Source organism: Condylura cristata, unplaced genomic scaffold (genome assembly GCF_000260355.1).
Source record: "Condylura cristata isolate star-nosed mole 26May11 unplaced genomic scaffold, ConCri1.0 scaffold00011, whole genome shotgun sequence".
Taxonomy (NCBI): domain Eukaryota; kingdom Metazoa; phylum Chordata; class Mammalia; order Eulipotyphla; family Talpidae; genus Condylura; species Condylura cristata.
Genome location: NW_004567112.1, coordinates 38,658,770 through 38,676,685, shown reverse-complemented (window position 1 = coordinate 38,676,685; position 17,916 = coordinate 38,658,770). Strand labels below are relative to the sequence as shown.

At 51.4% G+C, this 17,916-nt stretch overlaps 1 protein-coding gene across 1 annotated transcript in view; it reads left to right on the top strand.

The window, feature by feature from the left end:
• The window catches only part of PALD1 (phosphatase domain containing, paladin 1), a 67,187-nt gene that overhangs the window by 18,871 nt on the left and 30,400 nt on the right, over nucleotides 1–17,916 (top strand). The window contains exon 2 of the mRNA XM_004680805.2: nucleotides 16,099–16,312. Coding sequence (XP_004680862.1) covers nucleotides 16,128–16,312 — 185 coding nt within the window. The 5' untranslated portion in view covers nucleotides 16,099–16,127. The remainder of the gene's footprint in view (nucleotides 1–16,098; nucleotides 16,313–17,916) is intronic.

Below are 17,916 nucleotides of genomic sequence, written 5' to 3'. Positions count from 1 at the left end.
TCTTGGCCTCTGGGAGACAGGGAGGATGTGGCTCAGAGGGTGTGGTCCAGTGGGTGGGATCTGCTTCTCTGATGGGCACCCTCAGGGTCAGCGTCCCTCCGCCTGGCCTAACGGGGCTTCTACAGCCTCCATGAGCTTCCTCATTAACCTTCTAGAAGCTCTGAGGCAACCCCAACAGGGCTTCAATTATGAGTGCCTGTTGGTTCTAGGCTCTGGGCCCGGGGATCGAACCCAGGCCATATAGGTGATAGCTGACACTCTCCTTGAGTCTAACTGAAGTTGTTCGTGCTGCAAGCTGTCTCTTCTGCAAGGGGTGCTTCTTTCTGGAAGCAAGGGTTTCCTGGTCCTGGGTGGAAGTGCTCTGCAAAGTTGATGGGCGGGGAGATGAGAGAGGACAGAGGTAGGAGGCTCCTGCTCCTGACCCTGCCTGCTGTCTGTGGTTGTGACCATGGTTTCTGGTAGACTTTGGACCTCAGTTTTCCCATCTGTAAATGAGAGGGACAGAGCAGGTCTCAAAAAATGCTTCTTTTTTTTTTTTTTTTAAGATTTATTTATTTATGCATACAGAACTGGGGTACAGGCCAGAGGTACAGGGGCAGTGAGAGGATTCACCAGAGACAGAGCAGGGAACAGAGCAGGCCAACTGCTGAGGGAGCAGCGGGCGGGTCAGGAGAGGTCTGCTGCGCTATGTGCTCACCTCTGGGCAGAATCGAACTCATGCGGAAGTGGCTTTAGCTTCTTAGTGCTGTGCTTTAACCTCCTGTGCCACCAGGGAGGGCCCAGATGCTTCTGGTTGTAACTTTACATCTTGATGTCCAGGGAGAATTTTGATTCTATGATGTGCATGTATGTGTTTGCAGACAGGGAGTTGGGGTACAAGACTCAGGACAGGTGGAGGGACCGGCCTGAGCGCCCGCCCTGGGTACTGATCTGAGAGTTTCATCCACGCCCCCCCCCCCCCCCACTCCTTCTGGCCCAGCAGCAGGGGAGCCCCGCTGGACTTCCTCTGTGTTTGTTCTGCAGCTGAGGCAGATGTTTCCTGCAGCTGGCCACCCATCCTCCTGCCTATTTTTAGCTCCATTGTTGATCTCCCCAGGCATCTGGCTGCCATGGGTGTGTGAGGCTGTGGGCCTGGAAGCTGGCGCTCTTCTCCTGGGTCCAGCTTGTTCTCAGCCTTCTACCAGCTGCCTGGCTTAAGCTTCCCAGTGCTGGTGGAGAAAGGCCCGGTGGCTTCAGGAGAAATAGGAGAGTGACGAGTGGGTAAGGCAGAGAAGCAGCAGGGCTCAGAAATGCTCTGAGCCTCAGTATTTTCACTCACAAAGGACATGAGAGTTTGTGCTTCTGCCTTCCTCACTGGGTTGCACTGAGGTCAAGTGAGATCGTGAATGAGAAATTCACTTAACAGAGTGACACTTGGATCACAGCTGTTGTGAGTTCACCCTTGTGGGCCCAGGGCAATCCTTGTGGGATCGCGTGATAGGGGAGACTGGCATGCACCTACTCCACACCCAGCTAGTGGGTTGTGGGTTGTGTGGATACTGAGTGTGTGCCAGAGGCTTTGAGCAGGAGGGGGCGATTTTGCTAGATGTAGGTGGATAGGGTGAAGGTGGTGAGGGTAGGATTCCTGGTTGGGGGCACCAAGGGAGGGCAAAAGTGTGCAGGTAAGGAAGGCCCAAGCATTGTGGGTGATCCAGGCAGGAAAGGGCTTTGAGCATTTCTGGGCAGCAGAGCTGAAGCTGCTTCTCCCTGGCAGGCACTGAGTGGGAGGGCCGGGGTGGGAGGCTCTGTGTGGGGCAGCCAGCAAAGCCTTCTACCTCTGGCTGTTTTACAGGGGGGTTTTATGTAAGATGAATTTTGCCCCAGGGGCTCAGCTGCTAACTTGGTTGAAAGCTTTGCATCTTAGCGAGCCCCTCACTTTTCAGGAGAGCATGTGTGACCCAGACAGAGAGGCTGGTGCTGGGCCTGAGCACGTGCCGAGGTGGAGGGACACTTGTGTTCTGGGCGTGAGGCTTTCTGCTGCCCACCGTCAGGCAGCCAGACCTGGACATACTGGAATGTCAGGCCGGAGAGTTAATAGTGGGTCATCAGGGCAAGGAGTGGGGTTTTGCATATACTTTTTTTTTTTTTTTAAAGATTTATTTATTTGTGCATACAGAACTGGGGTACAGGCCAGAGGCTCAGGGGCGGTGAGAAGCTTCACCAGAGACAGAGTGGGGAGCAGAACAGGCAGATCAACGAAGTACACTGCTGAGGGGAGCAGCGGGCGGGTCAGGAGAGGTCTGCCACGCCATGTGGTCTCCTCCGGGGCAGGCGGGGATCGAACTCATGCGGAAGAGGCTTTAGATTCTCAGTGCTGTGCTTTAACCCGCTGCGCCACCAGGGAGGGCCGCATATACTTTTTAAAAAAAGATTTATTTATGCATACAGAAGTGGGGTACAGGGTGGTGAGAGGATTCACCAAAGACAGAGTGGGGAGCAGAACAGGCAGATCAACAAAGTACACTGCTGAGGGGAGCAGTGGGCGGGTCAAAAGAGGCTTGCTGTGCCATGTGGGTCACCTCCGGGGCTGGGGATTGAACTCACACTGAGGCGGTTGGGGCCAGCTTGCAGTGCTGTGCTTTAACCCATTGTGCACCAGGGAGGGCCCAGGAAGCAGGTTTTGAATGCCACAGTGGTGGAAGGGATGGGGACAGATGCCAGATGGGTCCTGGTTCTTCCCAGCCTGTTGAAATGATACTTTAGGTCCTGTGCTGGAGGTTGAAAGTGGGGTTCATGCGTAAGATCCTCTTGGGCTCAGTCCCTGGAAGCTGAAAAGAATATGATTATGGCCAAGGCCCTGCTGGGCCCAGGATATCTGGGTTTCTGTTCACCTCCAAGTACCCAGAGGCCCATTTTCTTGGATTTGAGCAGTTGAACATGTCCAAGGTTCCTAACCCCACCCCCTGGCCCCTGCATTACTTGCCCCCAATTCCTGGCTGCAAGGATCCCAGATATGGGCAGGGGCTTCAGGCTCCTTCAGCAACTGGATTGATGGCCTTGATTTTCCAGGGCATTAAAAAAAAAAATTTTTTTTTTTTAAAGATTTATTTGTGCATACAGAACTAGGGTTACAGGCCAGAGGTGCAGGGGTGATGAGAGGCTTCACCAGAGACAGAGTGGGGAGCAGAACAGGCCGACTGATGAAGTACGCTGCTGAGAGGAGCAGTGGGCAGGCCAGGAGAGGTCTGCCACGCCATGTGGTCACCTCCGGGGCAGGTGGGAATCGAGCTCATGCGGAAGTGGCTTTAGCTTCTCAGTGCTGTGCTTTAACCCGCTGTGTCACCAGGGAGGGCCTTCCAGGGCGTTTTTACACTTGGTGTCTGCCCCCACTGCAGGAACCAAAAGGCAGGGTCTCTCCCGTCCTGACACACCTTTTGTTGCCCAGGGAGTTCCCCCGCTCAGAAAGGCCTCCCAAGTGGTCACAGAGACTCCACCGGGGACTGCTGTGCTCTCTCTGCCTTTTTGAAGCCGTGGAAGCCGGGCCTCTTTCCACAGTATGGAACAAACATCAGCTTTTGGAACTTTCCAGACCTTGCAGCTCACTTCCGGTAGCTGGTGCACACACTGCCGCTAGTGCCAGGCCCTGGTGCCAGGGAGGATGTCTCCTGGGTTCTGTTCTTAGGCAGGACTCAAAACACGATCTTGGCCTGAGTACAGACCCCCTAGCCCACCAAGTGTTCTGTGACCAGCCTCAAGAAAGAAAGACGGAGGCAGAAAGCCGAGCAAGCAGAGTTTATTGCTCCCGGACAGTAGTTGAGACGGAGCCCCTAGGCTGGGGTCCGCAGCTACTGCCAACCCAATAAGGGGGAAGGGTCTTTTATATAGATTCTAGGTTCACATTGCAAAGAGTGACTCATCATCGCTGTGTCCCTTGATGCTAGGCCCAGTTCCTCCCACCTGTATCTTCTGGATGCTAGGTCCAGTTGATTATCAGTTCGTTATCACCTTCAGCGAGTCCCATCCCAGATGTAAGGTCAGTTTATCACCTTATCAAGCTTGGATGCAAGGCTCAATTCTTTCCTTGTCAGTAAATCTTTGGTCACTACCAACATCAAGCAGCCCATGCTCACTATTAGCACGAAAACTCACCTCCTACCAGAGGGGAAGGCAGTTAGGTCTGTCCTATTGCCATGTTGTCACTGAGGGTGAAACCTAAAAGCAAGAGAGCACATTAGTCAGGATTAGAATTAACTGCAAATAATAGGAAGAAGCAAATAACTGGATTACATGAGATGAACATTTATTTTTCTGTCCTGTTCAAGCCCGGAGCTTTGCCATGGTTCAGGCCTGGTATGGTAGTTCTGCTCGATTTCTTAGGGAACTTGATCTCCCATCATTCCTGGGAAGATTCACGTGCTTGTGATTCAGGATGGCTGCAAAACATCAGCCCTCACATCTGTGTTTCAAACAGCAGGGTGAAGGGAGGAGCTCCACAGGTCTTCACAAGACTCCAGATCCTCCACGTAACATGCCTTGCTTCCCCTTAGCTAGAAGGAACGGCCTCCATAGCTACTAGGGAGAATGGGGATGTCGTCTGGACTCTGGGCAGCCAAGAGCTCAGCTTGTATCTGCTTCTCCCATTTGTTTAATACAGAGGGAGGGCGGGGGAGTGAGGGCCTGGAGGCCATTCTGATCAAGCCTTAGCAGGTCCTCAGGCTGAGAAGCTCGGCCAGAGTTTAAGGGTAGATAGAGTCTCACCCAGGAAGATTTGCAGGGGGAAAGTCTGTCCAGTCTTACACCTGAAAGCCACTTGCCCCAGGCCAGGGAGGGGAGCGGGAGCCACATCTAAGCTGAGGAGGCTTTTGAAGGGTTAGAAGTCAGCTCAATGGCAGAAGTCAGAGGGGGGTTCCCTTTACTTGGGCATCAGAGGATAGTGGAAAAGCATGACCTGTGTCTGGGCTGCTGGAGCCTGGGGAGAGACTCAGTCACTGGAGAGTGACCCACGCGCTTGTGTACTCAGACTGGAAAAGCAAAGAATGGCAGTTGTTAAAACAACATGGACAGGATGCAGCTTCAAAGGACTCTTGGACAAGGGCTGTGTTTATTAGTGACTAAGGAGCACCTAGGGGTACCTATTAAGGGGTGCATGCTCTAAAAGGTGCCCAGCCTTCTGCCAAAGGCAAAGGAAGTGTACTCTTAGGTGAAAACTTTTAATAGAATTGGTGTGCATAAAGAGAAAAGAGAAGAAAGGATATTCCTAATAAAAGTTTCCCAATAAAACTCCCCAAGTTAACCATCCCCTCCCTCATGGGAAAATTCCCTGTCAAACAGGGTCAGCGAGAAGCAGGGCTGCTGAGGCCTGAAAGCTTGCCACAGGTCTAGGGTATTTTCTGGTGGAGAACCACAAGAAAGGGGTTAAGTACGTCCCAGAGCACTGGATAGAGATACCACATCAAGATAATGGCTGTGTGAGTCTCTGCCAAGGACAGCCTTCCATGAGTTTCTTCCCCATGTCTCCTCCAAGTCTCCTTCCCAGCAGTATCTGGGGTGAGTCAGGCCACAGAGCGAGAGCCCCAAGGCTGCATGTGTTCAGTTATATCTAGGTTCACCTGGCCACTCAGCTCCATCCCTAGTTCCCAGTAGCTCCGCCCTCACCCCTCACCCCTGAGGAAGTCCAGCTCATGGCATCCTGGGACTTGTAACCCCAGGTGACTGCATGTCTCCTTTCATGGAGATGCATTCTGAAACAGTTAGAGGGGACCCACTCACCAGACTTTGGGGGTCTGGGAGGGCCTGGAGGACTTAGGGTGACCCCAGGGGTCCCTCCTCTTGCCTCCCCATCATGGAGCCCTGTTGTTGCCCAACTTTGGATTTTTTGAGAGTAGCCAGAGAGCTGTTTGAAACCCCTTGATTTTGAACTTCTGGCAGCTCAGTTGAGTGACCAGTCACAAAAGTGTGTGGGTGAGGGCCTGGCCACACTTGAACCCTCTTGTACTGTGGATTATAAGCCTTCTCCATCCAGGAAGATGCATTCTTTGAGTCTTCTGGGGCAGGGGACTAGGGGGATATATGGAAAACTAGTTTCTTATAAGATGGCTAATTTTATTTTATTTTACAAAATTTTATTTATTTATGCATACAGAACTGGGGTACAGGCCAGAGATGTAGGGGCAATGAGAGGATTCACCAGAGACAGAGTGGGGAGCAGAACAGGCCGACTGACGAAGTACACTTTTGAGGGGAGCAGTGGGCGGGTCAGGAGAGGTCTGCCGCACCATGTGGGTCACCCCTGGGGCTGGAGATTGAACTGGAGCTGAAGTCGCTGTGGCTAGCGTGCAGTATTGTGCTTTAACCACCAGGAAGGACCAAGATGGGCTAACTAAAAACAAACTTATTTAAAAAAATGTTTTGAACCCCAGTTTTTAAATCTTGAAAACTTTTAAGTGCAGAGAGTACAACACATGCCTGTCCATCCTCCCCAGCTGTTCACACGACTCCACCGGCTCAGTCTGTCTCTCAACTGTGTGAAGGCCACAGGCATCAGATGTTTTATCTCTGAACTCTGCAGCCCGTATTTCCTGAGACAGGGACATACTCCTCATCTCCACAATGCCATTATCGCAGCCAAGTGTTCACTTATGTATCCAACATTTAGTCCATATTCAGATCCTCCTGCTTATCTTCAAAATGCTCATTACAGCCTCCCCCAACCCCCTTCCCACTATCTCATAGACAGAATGTTCTGTCAGGCAGAGCTGACTACTATCGGGGCCTCCAGAGAGATAATGGTGGGCTCCCCAGGTGTAGTGGCAGGTGACTAGGGGTGCTGGAAAGGGCTCTTTTCCTTCCTGAGGGGCCTGGGTTCTGGCAGCCTCCAGGCCCATGCTCGAGCACCTCGTGCCAGGTGCCAGGGTCTCTGCCTGTGGCAGAGCAGGCAGGAGGCCCTCTCCAGGCTCCACCTACCAGGTGAGTCGAGGGAGCTTTGCCCACCCCCTCCTCAAGGGTGGGACCTGTTCTCTACCTGCAGCTACTCTCAGGGGTCCATCTGTGTGACCCCTACTTGCCACAGCTCCTGTACTGTACACCTAGTGACCCCGCCGTAGTCCACTGCCAGCCCCAAGCCACCTCCAGGTGTCACCTCAGTGTGGGACAATGACCTCTCCTTGTCAGAACTCAGACTGTCAAAGGCCTGCAAAGCTCCCTGTTTGCAGGCTAAACCGGGAACTCGAAACCCACCCCAAGGTGACAGCCCCATGCTGAACACATGGTAATATTTCCTAACACTACCCACCTTCTGCTTTTAACTTCTAAGTTTTTTTCTGGCTTAGAAAAAATAAAAATAACACCATTTCAGAGACATACAATTAGCAGATGAAGTTCTCCTGCCATCGCAGAGCTCAGACAGCTTTATTTTTAAAATTGATCTCGATAGTTTTTTGTTTCCAAATTTATTTATTTATGCATATGAAAAATGGGGTACAGACCAGAGGTGTTAGGGGTAAAAAGATTCCCAAGAGCCAGAACAGTTGGATGGACTGAAATACACTGCTGAGGGGAGCAGTGGGTGGGACAGGAGAGGTCTGCTTCACAGTTCTGTGCTTTAACCTGGTGTGTCAACAGGGAGGGCCTTCATGTTAGTTTTAAAGGGAAGTAGACTGAAGCAGAGGTGTGGGTGACCCCAGAGACAGGAGGCATCCCACTACACAGTGGAAACCAGTGGATTCTGCCTCTGCCAGGTGCAGCTCAGGGAAACTCAGATTCTTGATCCTGCTTAACCTTTTCCTCTTCTGTATAAGGGTGTCATGAACCCCACTCCCCCGCTTCAGGGTTGTCAATGGCAAAGACAGAAAACCCACAGAAACATGCAGCCTCAACACCCCCCCCCAAACTGTATGAATGGAGTTGTTACCATGGTGACATGGGTCATGGGCAGGGGGCCCTGGGGGTGGGGGCTGGGGCAAAGTCTTGGAGCACAGGGAGGTTTTTGGGGGTGGGCCAGGAGGGAGATACCCTGGGTGAGGAGCTGCAGCATCTGTCCAACTTTGAAATTTGCAAATAATTATACTTTTCTTTTTAAAGCTTCCTCAGTAATCACGTTCACTATAGGAAATTTTAAAGTGATGGCTAAGCAAGAAAGCCGAAAGCACCCCTCAGCCCCATAATCTGGAGTGAGCACTACCATCACGTTTAAGTAAACATCCTTCCCGTCTTTTGTGCCTCATTGTTGTTGAGTGCCGTCCTTGGCCCCCTCAACAGGAGCTAGGAGGGGTGGGAGGGGAGGTAAATTGATGGGGTCAGCTCATTCCATCTGCAGTTTTGTGTCCAGCTTTCCCCCTGAGCCAGGCAGCTGCGTGAGCCAGGAAGGACACAGGCTGACCCCTGCCAGGAACAGCGTGCAGCGGAAGGGAATGGAATGTCCCATTTTGCCATGCTCACAACAGGACTGTGGCAGTTGAGAGGTGGGGGTGGGCATGTAGTCAGGGAGGACTTCCTGGAGGAGCTAGACTTTAATCTGCAAGGGTGTACATTGTGGGAGGATGGAGGAAGAGGACAGTCCAGGTGAGAGGAGTGTGAGGCGGTAGTAGCTTCCCCACACCCTCTTGCAGAAAGAAGCCTGAGAGCTACTGGGTGTCTCTGTGGATTCTGAGAAGTAAGGTGCCCTCAGATTGGTCATTGTTGGTTCCTTCCCAGCAGTCCTGGGTTTTGGGAGCTGTCCTGGTGCTGGGCCCATGAAGCAGCATGTCAAGACTGTTGCTGCTCTTGGGGAGTAGGGGAGACTGATGTTACACATAATTCTGCTATGAGGTCGTTAAGAAATAAAAGGGGTTTGCATGAAACAGAAGTGTGGGGGAGGAGGAGTGAGCAGGCAGCTATGTCAGGACTCTGAGGAGGGACGTTTGAGCCATGGTGACAGGTGACCGACTGAGGTGTGCTCCATGGTGACAGGTGACTGGGCAGAAGGTGGTGGGGCACGAAGCCTTCTCAGGGAGCAAGAGGTGGCCAGGGACTGGAGGCCACTGCAAAGGGAGGGGGGTGAGTGCTGAGGGGTGGGGCTGGTAAACCAGGGTGCGGGGGGGCAGGGGGAGGTTTGGGTGTTATAATGTGATGGAAGGAAGAGGCGTGGTCTGTAGTGGTCCCTTAGGGTGTAAGACTGGCTGCTGCTCAGCGGATGGGTTGTGATGGAATGAGAGGGGAGCGAGAAGGCTGGCTGAGGAGCTAGCAGTGCATGCCTGGACTGGGTGTCGGTCGGGTAGTTGGAGGAAATTGGGCCCATTGGGGTACAACCCATTAGGGGTGGCATTTCAGAGCAGGCAAAGAACTAACCAAGGCCCCAGAGGGGAGCTGGGCCCAAGTTAAGGGTTCTCAGTTAAGGCCAAGAGCAGGTGGAAACCTCCAGAAATGGCTTAAGGGAGAGTGTGGCGTGGGAGGGGTGTCATTGTGTGTTTCTAAAGTGGGGCAGCTGCTGTGACCCCGTCCCATTCTGCCCTGTTCTTTGCTTGCCAGGAGAGCCGTGCCAGAGCCCACTTGTGGCTCCAGACCCTTCCTTTTGTCTGGGTGAGGCCCTAGTCCCCACCAGGGAGGTTGTGACCTGGACCCGCCTCAGGTGGGGAGCAAGGTGGGGGTGGGGCAGTGGGTGAGCTTGTGCTTTCACGGTGTGAGCCTGGCAGGGAGGGAAACTGTGCTCCCTGGTTGGTAGTTGGGAACACTGTGACTTGGAAGAGGTTAAACCCAGCCCCAAAGTCACCCCAGTGAGTGGTAGAGATGGGAACCAGCCGGTGCGGCTCCAGAGTCCGTGCATCACAGAAAGTCAAAACCAGTGTCCCCCAGCAAGGTGTGAGGAACTCATAGCTTCCAGGAGCCCCCACTTTTCTATTAAGTGAGAACGCTAGAACTGACTTCCTGGGGCTTCCTCATGCTTATTACAGATATTTTGCTCCCTGTGGCATGTGTTGGGTTCAACTCTAAGCACCCCAGGCATACCAGAGGGTGCCCTGGAGGACTGTGAAGGACTTGAGGCTCAGAGCACTGTCCAAGAGAAATATAATGTGAATCACACCTGCTGATTTAAAGAGCCAAGGGTAAAAAGAAAGAGATGAACTGAATTTTAATAGCACATGTTATTTAACTGGATATATTAAAGTATTATTTTGCTGTGTAATCGACATAATAAATACATTTATTTATAAATAAATCTGTAGATAAATTGATTTATAGATACATAAGTAAACACAAAAATAAGATATTTTTGTACTGTTTTTGAAATCTGGTGTGTACTTCATACTTGCCATGTGGACCAGTACATTTTAGGGCTCAGGAGCTGCGGCTGCTCACTGTACAGCCTAGTTCCAGGCTGTGATTGATCAGGGACACCTCCTCTTGCTGGGCCTCCCCCTGACCCCCTGCACCCCATGTTTGGTAACAGCTGGCTTATAGGACTTGATGGTGCCCTCACTGACCAGGCCCTGTTGTGAGGGCTTCATGAACATTCCACATTCTGTTATTCTCTTATCCTATAGTCTGTTACTTAACCTTCGTGACCCCACGAGGGAGGTGCTGCTGTGGTCCCCATTTCACAGAAGTGGCGCTGAGGCCTGGAGAGGTACTCCGTCGCCCCTCTCGTTTTCAACAGGTTCATTGAAGCAAATTTTTATACACTAAATTATATTTTAAATGTATACAGTTTGATCAGTGTGTATAAACAAATGTTGTGTAACCATCATCAATATACAGAGAAGTTCCATCACCCAAAAAGTGCCTTTGAGCTCCTGTTTGGTTAACCTCACCCCTCCTGCCTCTGAGACCATCAGCTACTTTAGGGCCTCCATGGTGATGCAGGGGTTAAAGCCTCAGCCTATGAAGCTATCAGCAGCCACTGCAGCAGGAGTTTGATCCCCAGCCAGGGAGGCACCCAATGGCCAAGCAGACCTCTCCTGTCTCTGACCTACACCCCAGAATGTTGCTCCCTAGAATGTTGTGTGCATGGAGCTGTACGGCTTGAGTCTTTCAGGCCTGGCTAGCTTCTCTGAGTTTGGTATATTTGAGGTTCATCCTCCTTTCCAGCGAGGAGTCTATCTGTTGTATTGCTCTGCTACATTTTGTTCATATGTTCAGCAGTCAATACAATGAGCTGACTTCCAGTTTTGGCTATTATGAGTAAAGCTGCTATGTACAAGTCTTCTTCTGGGCCTACTTTCACTTCTTTTGAGTAGTTCCCTGTGATATGGGTGATAGGGTAAGCATATGTTTAAGCTTATAAAAATCTACAGCGCCTTCTTTTGAAGTGGCTGGATGAACTTATCCCTCGCAGCCATGTCTGAGTGTTCTGGTTACTCCACAGCCTCTCTGACGCTTGGAATTGTCATACATTTCTTTAATGATGCTGAACATCTTTTTATTTGACATCTGGATGTTCCTTTAAATCTTTGCCCGTTTTGTAGTTTTTTGCGGTTATGGTTAACTACTGAGTTGCAAGAGTTGCTGCCTCTTTTTTGAGTTGGGCCTAAATGAGATCATGTATGTCACTCAGTGGCCCTCCTGGCATTCTCCTCTCTGCCCCTTTTGTACATACAAAAGTTGGGGTGTAGGCCAGAGACAGGAGAGATCTGCCGTGGGGTAGGTCCCTGGCTGGGGATCGAACTTGTTCTGCAGTGGCTGCCTATAGCTTGATAGAACTGAGACTTAACCCTTGCGCCACCAGGGAGGCCCTAAATATTATTGGACATTAAGCTGGGCTCAGCCCGCATAGTGGACACCCTGAGCCCTGTGATTGTTTTGGTGGTTCCAGGTGTTGAAAACCCCACTTTGCACATGCAAGGGTAGCTGCTGCATGGCCCAAGGTGAGGCTAGGTACTGGCCAAGACCCTCAGGCTTCTCCAGGCTCCTCCAGGCTTGTTGAGTCAGACTCAGTGGTGAGAACCTGGATCCCACTGTGGAGGCCCGAGAACCCCAAGCACAGAGTTACTCACGTTGACCTGTCACGGCTCTGCAGTGTCTGGGGCTGGTGCCCCGAGTTCACGTGGTCCTGGCATGTGATTTAAACGGGGTGACGTGTGCAGTCAGGTTTCCACATACCAGCACACCTGTGGCGGGGTGTGGTGGTGCCTTTGAGCTCAGCTGTCTGCGCGAGGGTGGCCTTCGCTGGTGATGGAAGGAAACGCTCTCTGTAACTAGGTGTTAGGAAAACAAAGGCACACTTGTCTACAGTGGCCTGCGTTTGTGGATCCCCACCTCACACTCTAGTCCCATCCTGGTCCAACCTGACCCACCTCTTTTCCCTGCAGAGGTTTTGTTACAGGACAGGGAGAGGGGCACCCCACATCCCCCAAACCTGCCTGCTCTAAATAGGTTCCATTCAAGAGAAAACATGTTAGTGTGCAATACAGACAAGAGTATAGTTTCCAAATCAAGCACCCAAAGGTACCCATCCCCTCATGGGTAAATATCCAGCCAAACAAGGTTGGTCCAAAACAAGGCCAGAGAGCTTGCCTCAAGTCTAAAGCACTTTTGGTGAGGATCCACAGAAATGGCTCAGAAACAGCTAGCCAAGTCTGGGAGGAAAAGAGCAAAATCAAAATCAAGATAAAAGTTGGCATTATTAACTTCCCCAAGGGTCTCACACCCCCACTTGTTTTGCCCAGTCCAGGGCCAAGAGGAAGCAAGCAAAGTTTCTTCACATGCTCTCTGCTCCCTGTGCCTCCCTCAGGTCTCCTTCTGGCTCTCCATCCTCCTTCCTTCTTTCTTCAGTCTCCTCCAGCTTCTTCTCTCCCCTGCTCAGCTCCACCGTCCCTTGGGTAAGCAGGGAACCCGGACCCTCCCCTTTACCTGGGGACTACCCTCTTTCAGTTTGAGCACTAGAAAGTCCTCCACCCACAGCCCTGCCCTTAACTGACCACTGTCCCTGGGAGTGGACAGTGATGGTGGGAGCATTGCTACTGAATTTAGGAGCCAGCATTTGGAGCTGGAGGAGCTTTCAGTGCATTCTGTCCATCCCTCGTGTCATTTATGGCTGGGGATACTGAGCCCAGAGAGGGGAAGGAGGTTGCCTAAGGCCACACAGCATGTGACTGTGGCCAGCAGTGTGAAGACCCCTGTGCTGTCCCTCTGGGGGTAGGGTGAGAGAGATTTGATGGTAAGAGTTGGAGAGTGAGAAGTCTGCGGATATGCCCTCCTCTAGGTATTTTGAAGGCTGGTCACCTTCCCGCCCCCCTGCAGCTGTGCACATCTGTGTTGTTTCTAGCTGCTTCTATAGGGACTGGAAGGGCCTGACACTGTCTGTGGAGCCTGTGACAGATGAGGGTGGTCAGGGCTGAAGCTAGAAGGGAAGCAGGGGGCTTCCTCCCCACCGCACCCTCTTATGGTGGGATCCCGGGCCTTGACCTGCAACTGGAACCACCTGGTGCTGCCACAGGCCCTTTCCTGACCTGGCTGTCTCTCTCCTTGAGGACACCCTGTTCTGAAGGAGGCTGTTCCCACTTACGGACTACTGAGAGGGGTCTGGAGAGCTTGAGTGAGGGGTGTTTGCTCATTACTGTGGCAGGGGAAGGAGGTACTTGGAGGCAGGTCAACTTTCTTTTTTTAAGATTTATTTATGCATACAGAACTGGGGTACAAGCCAGAGGTGCAAGGGGGTGAAAGGATTCGCCAGAGACAGAGTGGGGAGCAGAACAGGCAGATCATCAATGTACACCGCTGAGGGGAGCAGTGGGCGGGACAGATGCACTATGTGGATCACCTCCTGGGCGGGGATTCAACTCGCACTGCAGTGGCTGCGGCCAGCTCACAGTGGTGCACTTTAACCCGTTGCGCCACCAGGGGGGGCCCTGGAGACAGGTCAGCTTTCATGGCTGTGCTGATATCCAGCCTGGGGTTCTCTTGAAGCTGTCTGTGTTTAGGACTAGGGCTCATTCCTTCTGTCGCTGATGAGAGAGAGAGAGATTGCACAGGGTGTTTTGAGCGTTGATGGACTTATAAACACAAGGTGTGCATGTTAACAAAGCTGTCAGATGATTGCTGGGGATTTTCAAAAATGAAAAGGGTGGGGTGGAGGAGAAGGGATGAGAGGGACTGGTGGTGGTGGCTTGGGAAGGTTCTGGGAGAGGTGGCTGAGTCTGGAGGTCATTCTGTCTAGGTGCCCTTTAGAGGAAGAGCCTGAGCACAGCCCTTGGGGAGGCCCAGAGGGCACCACTGGGCACCAGCCGCTCACACTCAAGGCTGTGCAGAGTGAGCACCCAGTGAGCTCAGCCTTCAGACTGACTTGTTGACCTACTGACCATGCCATCTCTACTGAGGTGCTGCTGCTGGTCGGAGGGGAAAGGGGTTGGGGGTGCGGGGAGTGTGGATGAGAGGAGCAGATAGTCCCCACAGACCTGGAGCAGCCCCGTCTGGCTGAAGGCAGCTCAGGGAGTTGGGTTCTCAAGACTGCTATGTCCCCGTGCTGCTGAGAGTGGGCCACCTCGGGGTGGGGCTGGGAGTGGGGAGGGCGGGTTGTTCTGCCCCTCCTGATCCTGGGCCCTCAGTGCGGCCTGGGGCCCACGGTGGAGTGGGGCCCGCTGCTGAGCTCTTAGGTCCTGTGAACCTTTGTCATCCTTTGCTTGGGTGTGTGTGGAATTTCCAGTCCCTTCTCTTCCTAGCAGCCCTGGCTCTTGGAACTCTGAGCCCATCTTCCCTACACCTTCTACTAGCTCTTGACAGGTTTTCCAGTCCACCTCCCCAGCCATTGTGTGTGTGTGTTGTTGTTTTTTTAATAATATAATAGTTTATTTTACATCATTTTATACATTTTTTTAATCATCTCAATTGTAATCCCCATGGGTTTCCCATCACCAAATCACCCCTGTGCTATCACCATAGTCCCGTGCACTTCCCTCCCTCCCTCCCCCGGTTTTGATCCCATTCCCCACTCCACCCCCACAGAATGTCTCTGGTATATGGCTGTTCATTACTCTTATTATTTTCTTGCCTGGTCCACTGACTCCTGCTATGAGCCAGCCATTGTTTTCCTAGTTTTAAGTTTATTAGCTAGCATCCTGAACAGAAAAATCAGAAACTGCAGATAGGCAGACAGCAGAGAAGAGAGTTGTTTATAATGTCATGACTTGCTGATAACTCCCCATAGTGTCTTGATGTATGCAAGAGAATACATATTCGATGTGAGGGAAAGTACCAGACTTTTCTCCTGACACACTTTCATGAATTTAAGCAGGACTGTAGCCTGTATTTGCTTTGCGTCCTGCTTGCTCCTAATTCTTGAGGTCTTACCAGGTTGTCAACATGATCTTTTTCAGGACTGTTTAATATTCCACCTTAAGGATGCCCCATAACTTGTTGGATGGAGACTGTGTGCATGCTTTGTTATGATAAACAAGACCTACTTTAAAGTAAATCAGCTACCTTTTGTGCCTTGTTAAGTAGCAGAGAGCTTGCAGAAGGAACTGGCACCCACTGGGGTGTCGTTTGTGCTTCATAGGGGCAGAGCTTTGCCTGTTGATGTTTTGGTGTTGATGGTGATGGCATTGGTGATGATGATGTTGGTGTCATTGGTGTTGACAGTGGTGATCTCGATGTTGATGAGTTCACGACCCAGGTGTTTTAACTGAACACTCGATCCGCTGAGAGCTCACCCAGTCTGGACTTCCCAGGCCTCACTTTATGACATTCATGGCTCTGATGTTCTCCTGTATCCTTTTCTATCCAGGTCCTTTAAATCCAAGTTGGGTTAACTTCTGAAACTGTCCCCGGTTCTCCCTCCAATGATTGTTTCTCCTTCACTCCAATCTGGAAGGTCTGGCCTCCACGTGGCCTGCCCTGGCCACATAGACCCCTATGTGATGTGGAGTGTTAACCCTTTCTTAGATGTTATTTTTGCCAGAGGAGTAGAAACTGTGTAAGGTTGGCTATGGGTCTCTGTGTCTCTGAACGTCCACAACTTCTCCAGAGAATCAAAAAGGGCCAGACACATAGTTGACACTGAGCAGACATGTGAGGGTCAGTGCCAGACTCTCTGGCTCTCTGGGTCCCAGACTTTACCTTGCCCAGACTGTTGGGTGAGGGTTGGGCTTGATTCCTTCTTACTGTGACTTTTCTCACCCTTCCTTCACCACACATGTTCTCACCCCACAGGTCTCGGGTCCTGAGGCTGCTGGCAGACTATGGGTACAACAGCCAGCACAGCTCAGCATTCTGTCTCGGCGGCTGCCCCTTTCGAGGGCCTCCAGAGTGGTGGCACGATGGAAGGACGGCACTCACTCAGCGTCCACTCCTTCCAGACCACAGGCTTGCACAACAATAAGGCCAAGTCGATCATCCCCAACAAGGTGGCCCCTGTCGTGATCACGTGAGTGGCAGAGGGCTTGGGCCATGTCCCAGGGGCAGGGGAGCTGCCTTGAGGGGTGGTGGCATACAGCATTTCTCCAAACCACTCTCACAGAGGAAGACACTGAAGCCCAGAGAAGTTAAGCAGTTTGTCTGGAGTCAACAGCCAGCGGGTAGCACAGCTGGCTTCTGTTGAGGGTTTCTTAGCTGCTGGTACATAGCAAGTCCACAGTACTGGGAGTGTGGAGAGGGAGAAGTGGCCGGGGTGGATACCTTTTTGAAAATGATTTTTGACTGAACATTTTCATAGGAAAATGATATACTTAGATCCATAAAATATAGATTTCTTTTTTCTTAACCAGTAATTATGGCTCAAAACTGAGGTCAACACCAGGCCATTAAAAAAGATCTTGGGCTGAAAAAACTAGTGGCTACTGGTTGATGCTCCTAATTAGGTCCTGCAGGGGTATTCCTGGAGGAGGAGGCCGGAGGAGGCAGAGGGTTCACTCTGGCACCGTATTTTGAGAGACCTGGAACCATACTGTGTGTCCAGAGAAAGGTCAGGAAGGGGCTCTGAAACCCTGCCTGCCTTATGGGGCCTGAGGATCTGTCTCCTGGTGAGTCAGGAAGCTGTGTCTTATATCACATCTGCCCACTGATCCCCCCTGCCCCTGGGCCCCTCCGGGGTGCAGGAAGTAGGATGCGATGAGCTAAGAATTAAATGTGTTCCATACATGGAAGTTTGGCAGAGACCTAGCAAACGGGGCCTTTTGTGTAAGGAAATCTGAGGGGTGGGAATGATGAATCTGGCCTGCTGGTTTTGGGGACTGCCAGTAAAATTTGTAATCATAGTATATTGCTGTGCGTAAGAGATACTGTATAAGAGTCTTGATAGGGAGTCCATCTATTAATAGATGACAAAATTAGGCGTGGGACTTGAGGGCAGTATTGGAGACATTCATTTGTCCTAGGCCTGGGCTCTACCTCCTCTTTGCTCTGTGATCTTGGGCAAATCCTTTTCTCCTCTCTAGGTTTTAATTCCTTATCAGGGTATGTGGGATGACATTCAAAATATTTAACCCAGTGCTGTGGCTCAGATTAGTCACCGGTTTGTGGTGAAAACAAACCTTCTACAGTGGTTCCGTGCCTGCCACCCCCCAAGCTGGTCACGAATGCAACCCTCTTTGGATTGTAGTGTGTTTGTGGTGGAAGGGACCTTAGAGGTCCTCTGATAATGGGACTGGCATATTCTCCTGCAGGCCAAATCTGTGCAGGTCCCTGTTTTTGTAAATAAAGTTTTATTGGAACAGTGTCACTCCCATTCATTTACATATTGTCTGTGGACAGTGGAGCGTAACAGAACTTATAACCCAGAGTGTAAAACACTATCTGGTCTTTCGTCTTGTGTATGAAAGATTTGCCAACTCCTGATTTAATACCTTTTAGATCAGCAGTGAAAACTGACCTAGGTTAAAAACCTGGTTTTCAGGATGGTAGAGGCTTTCCCTACAATAGAGCATGTGGTGAAATGGAGGCAGCGTCGTCGGCCGCAGGAATCCAGGGCTCCTGACTCCTGCCTGGTGCTTTCCCATCTCACCCTCACCCACCACTCCTCACCCTGCCTTT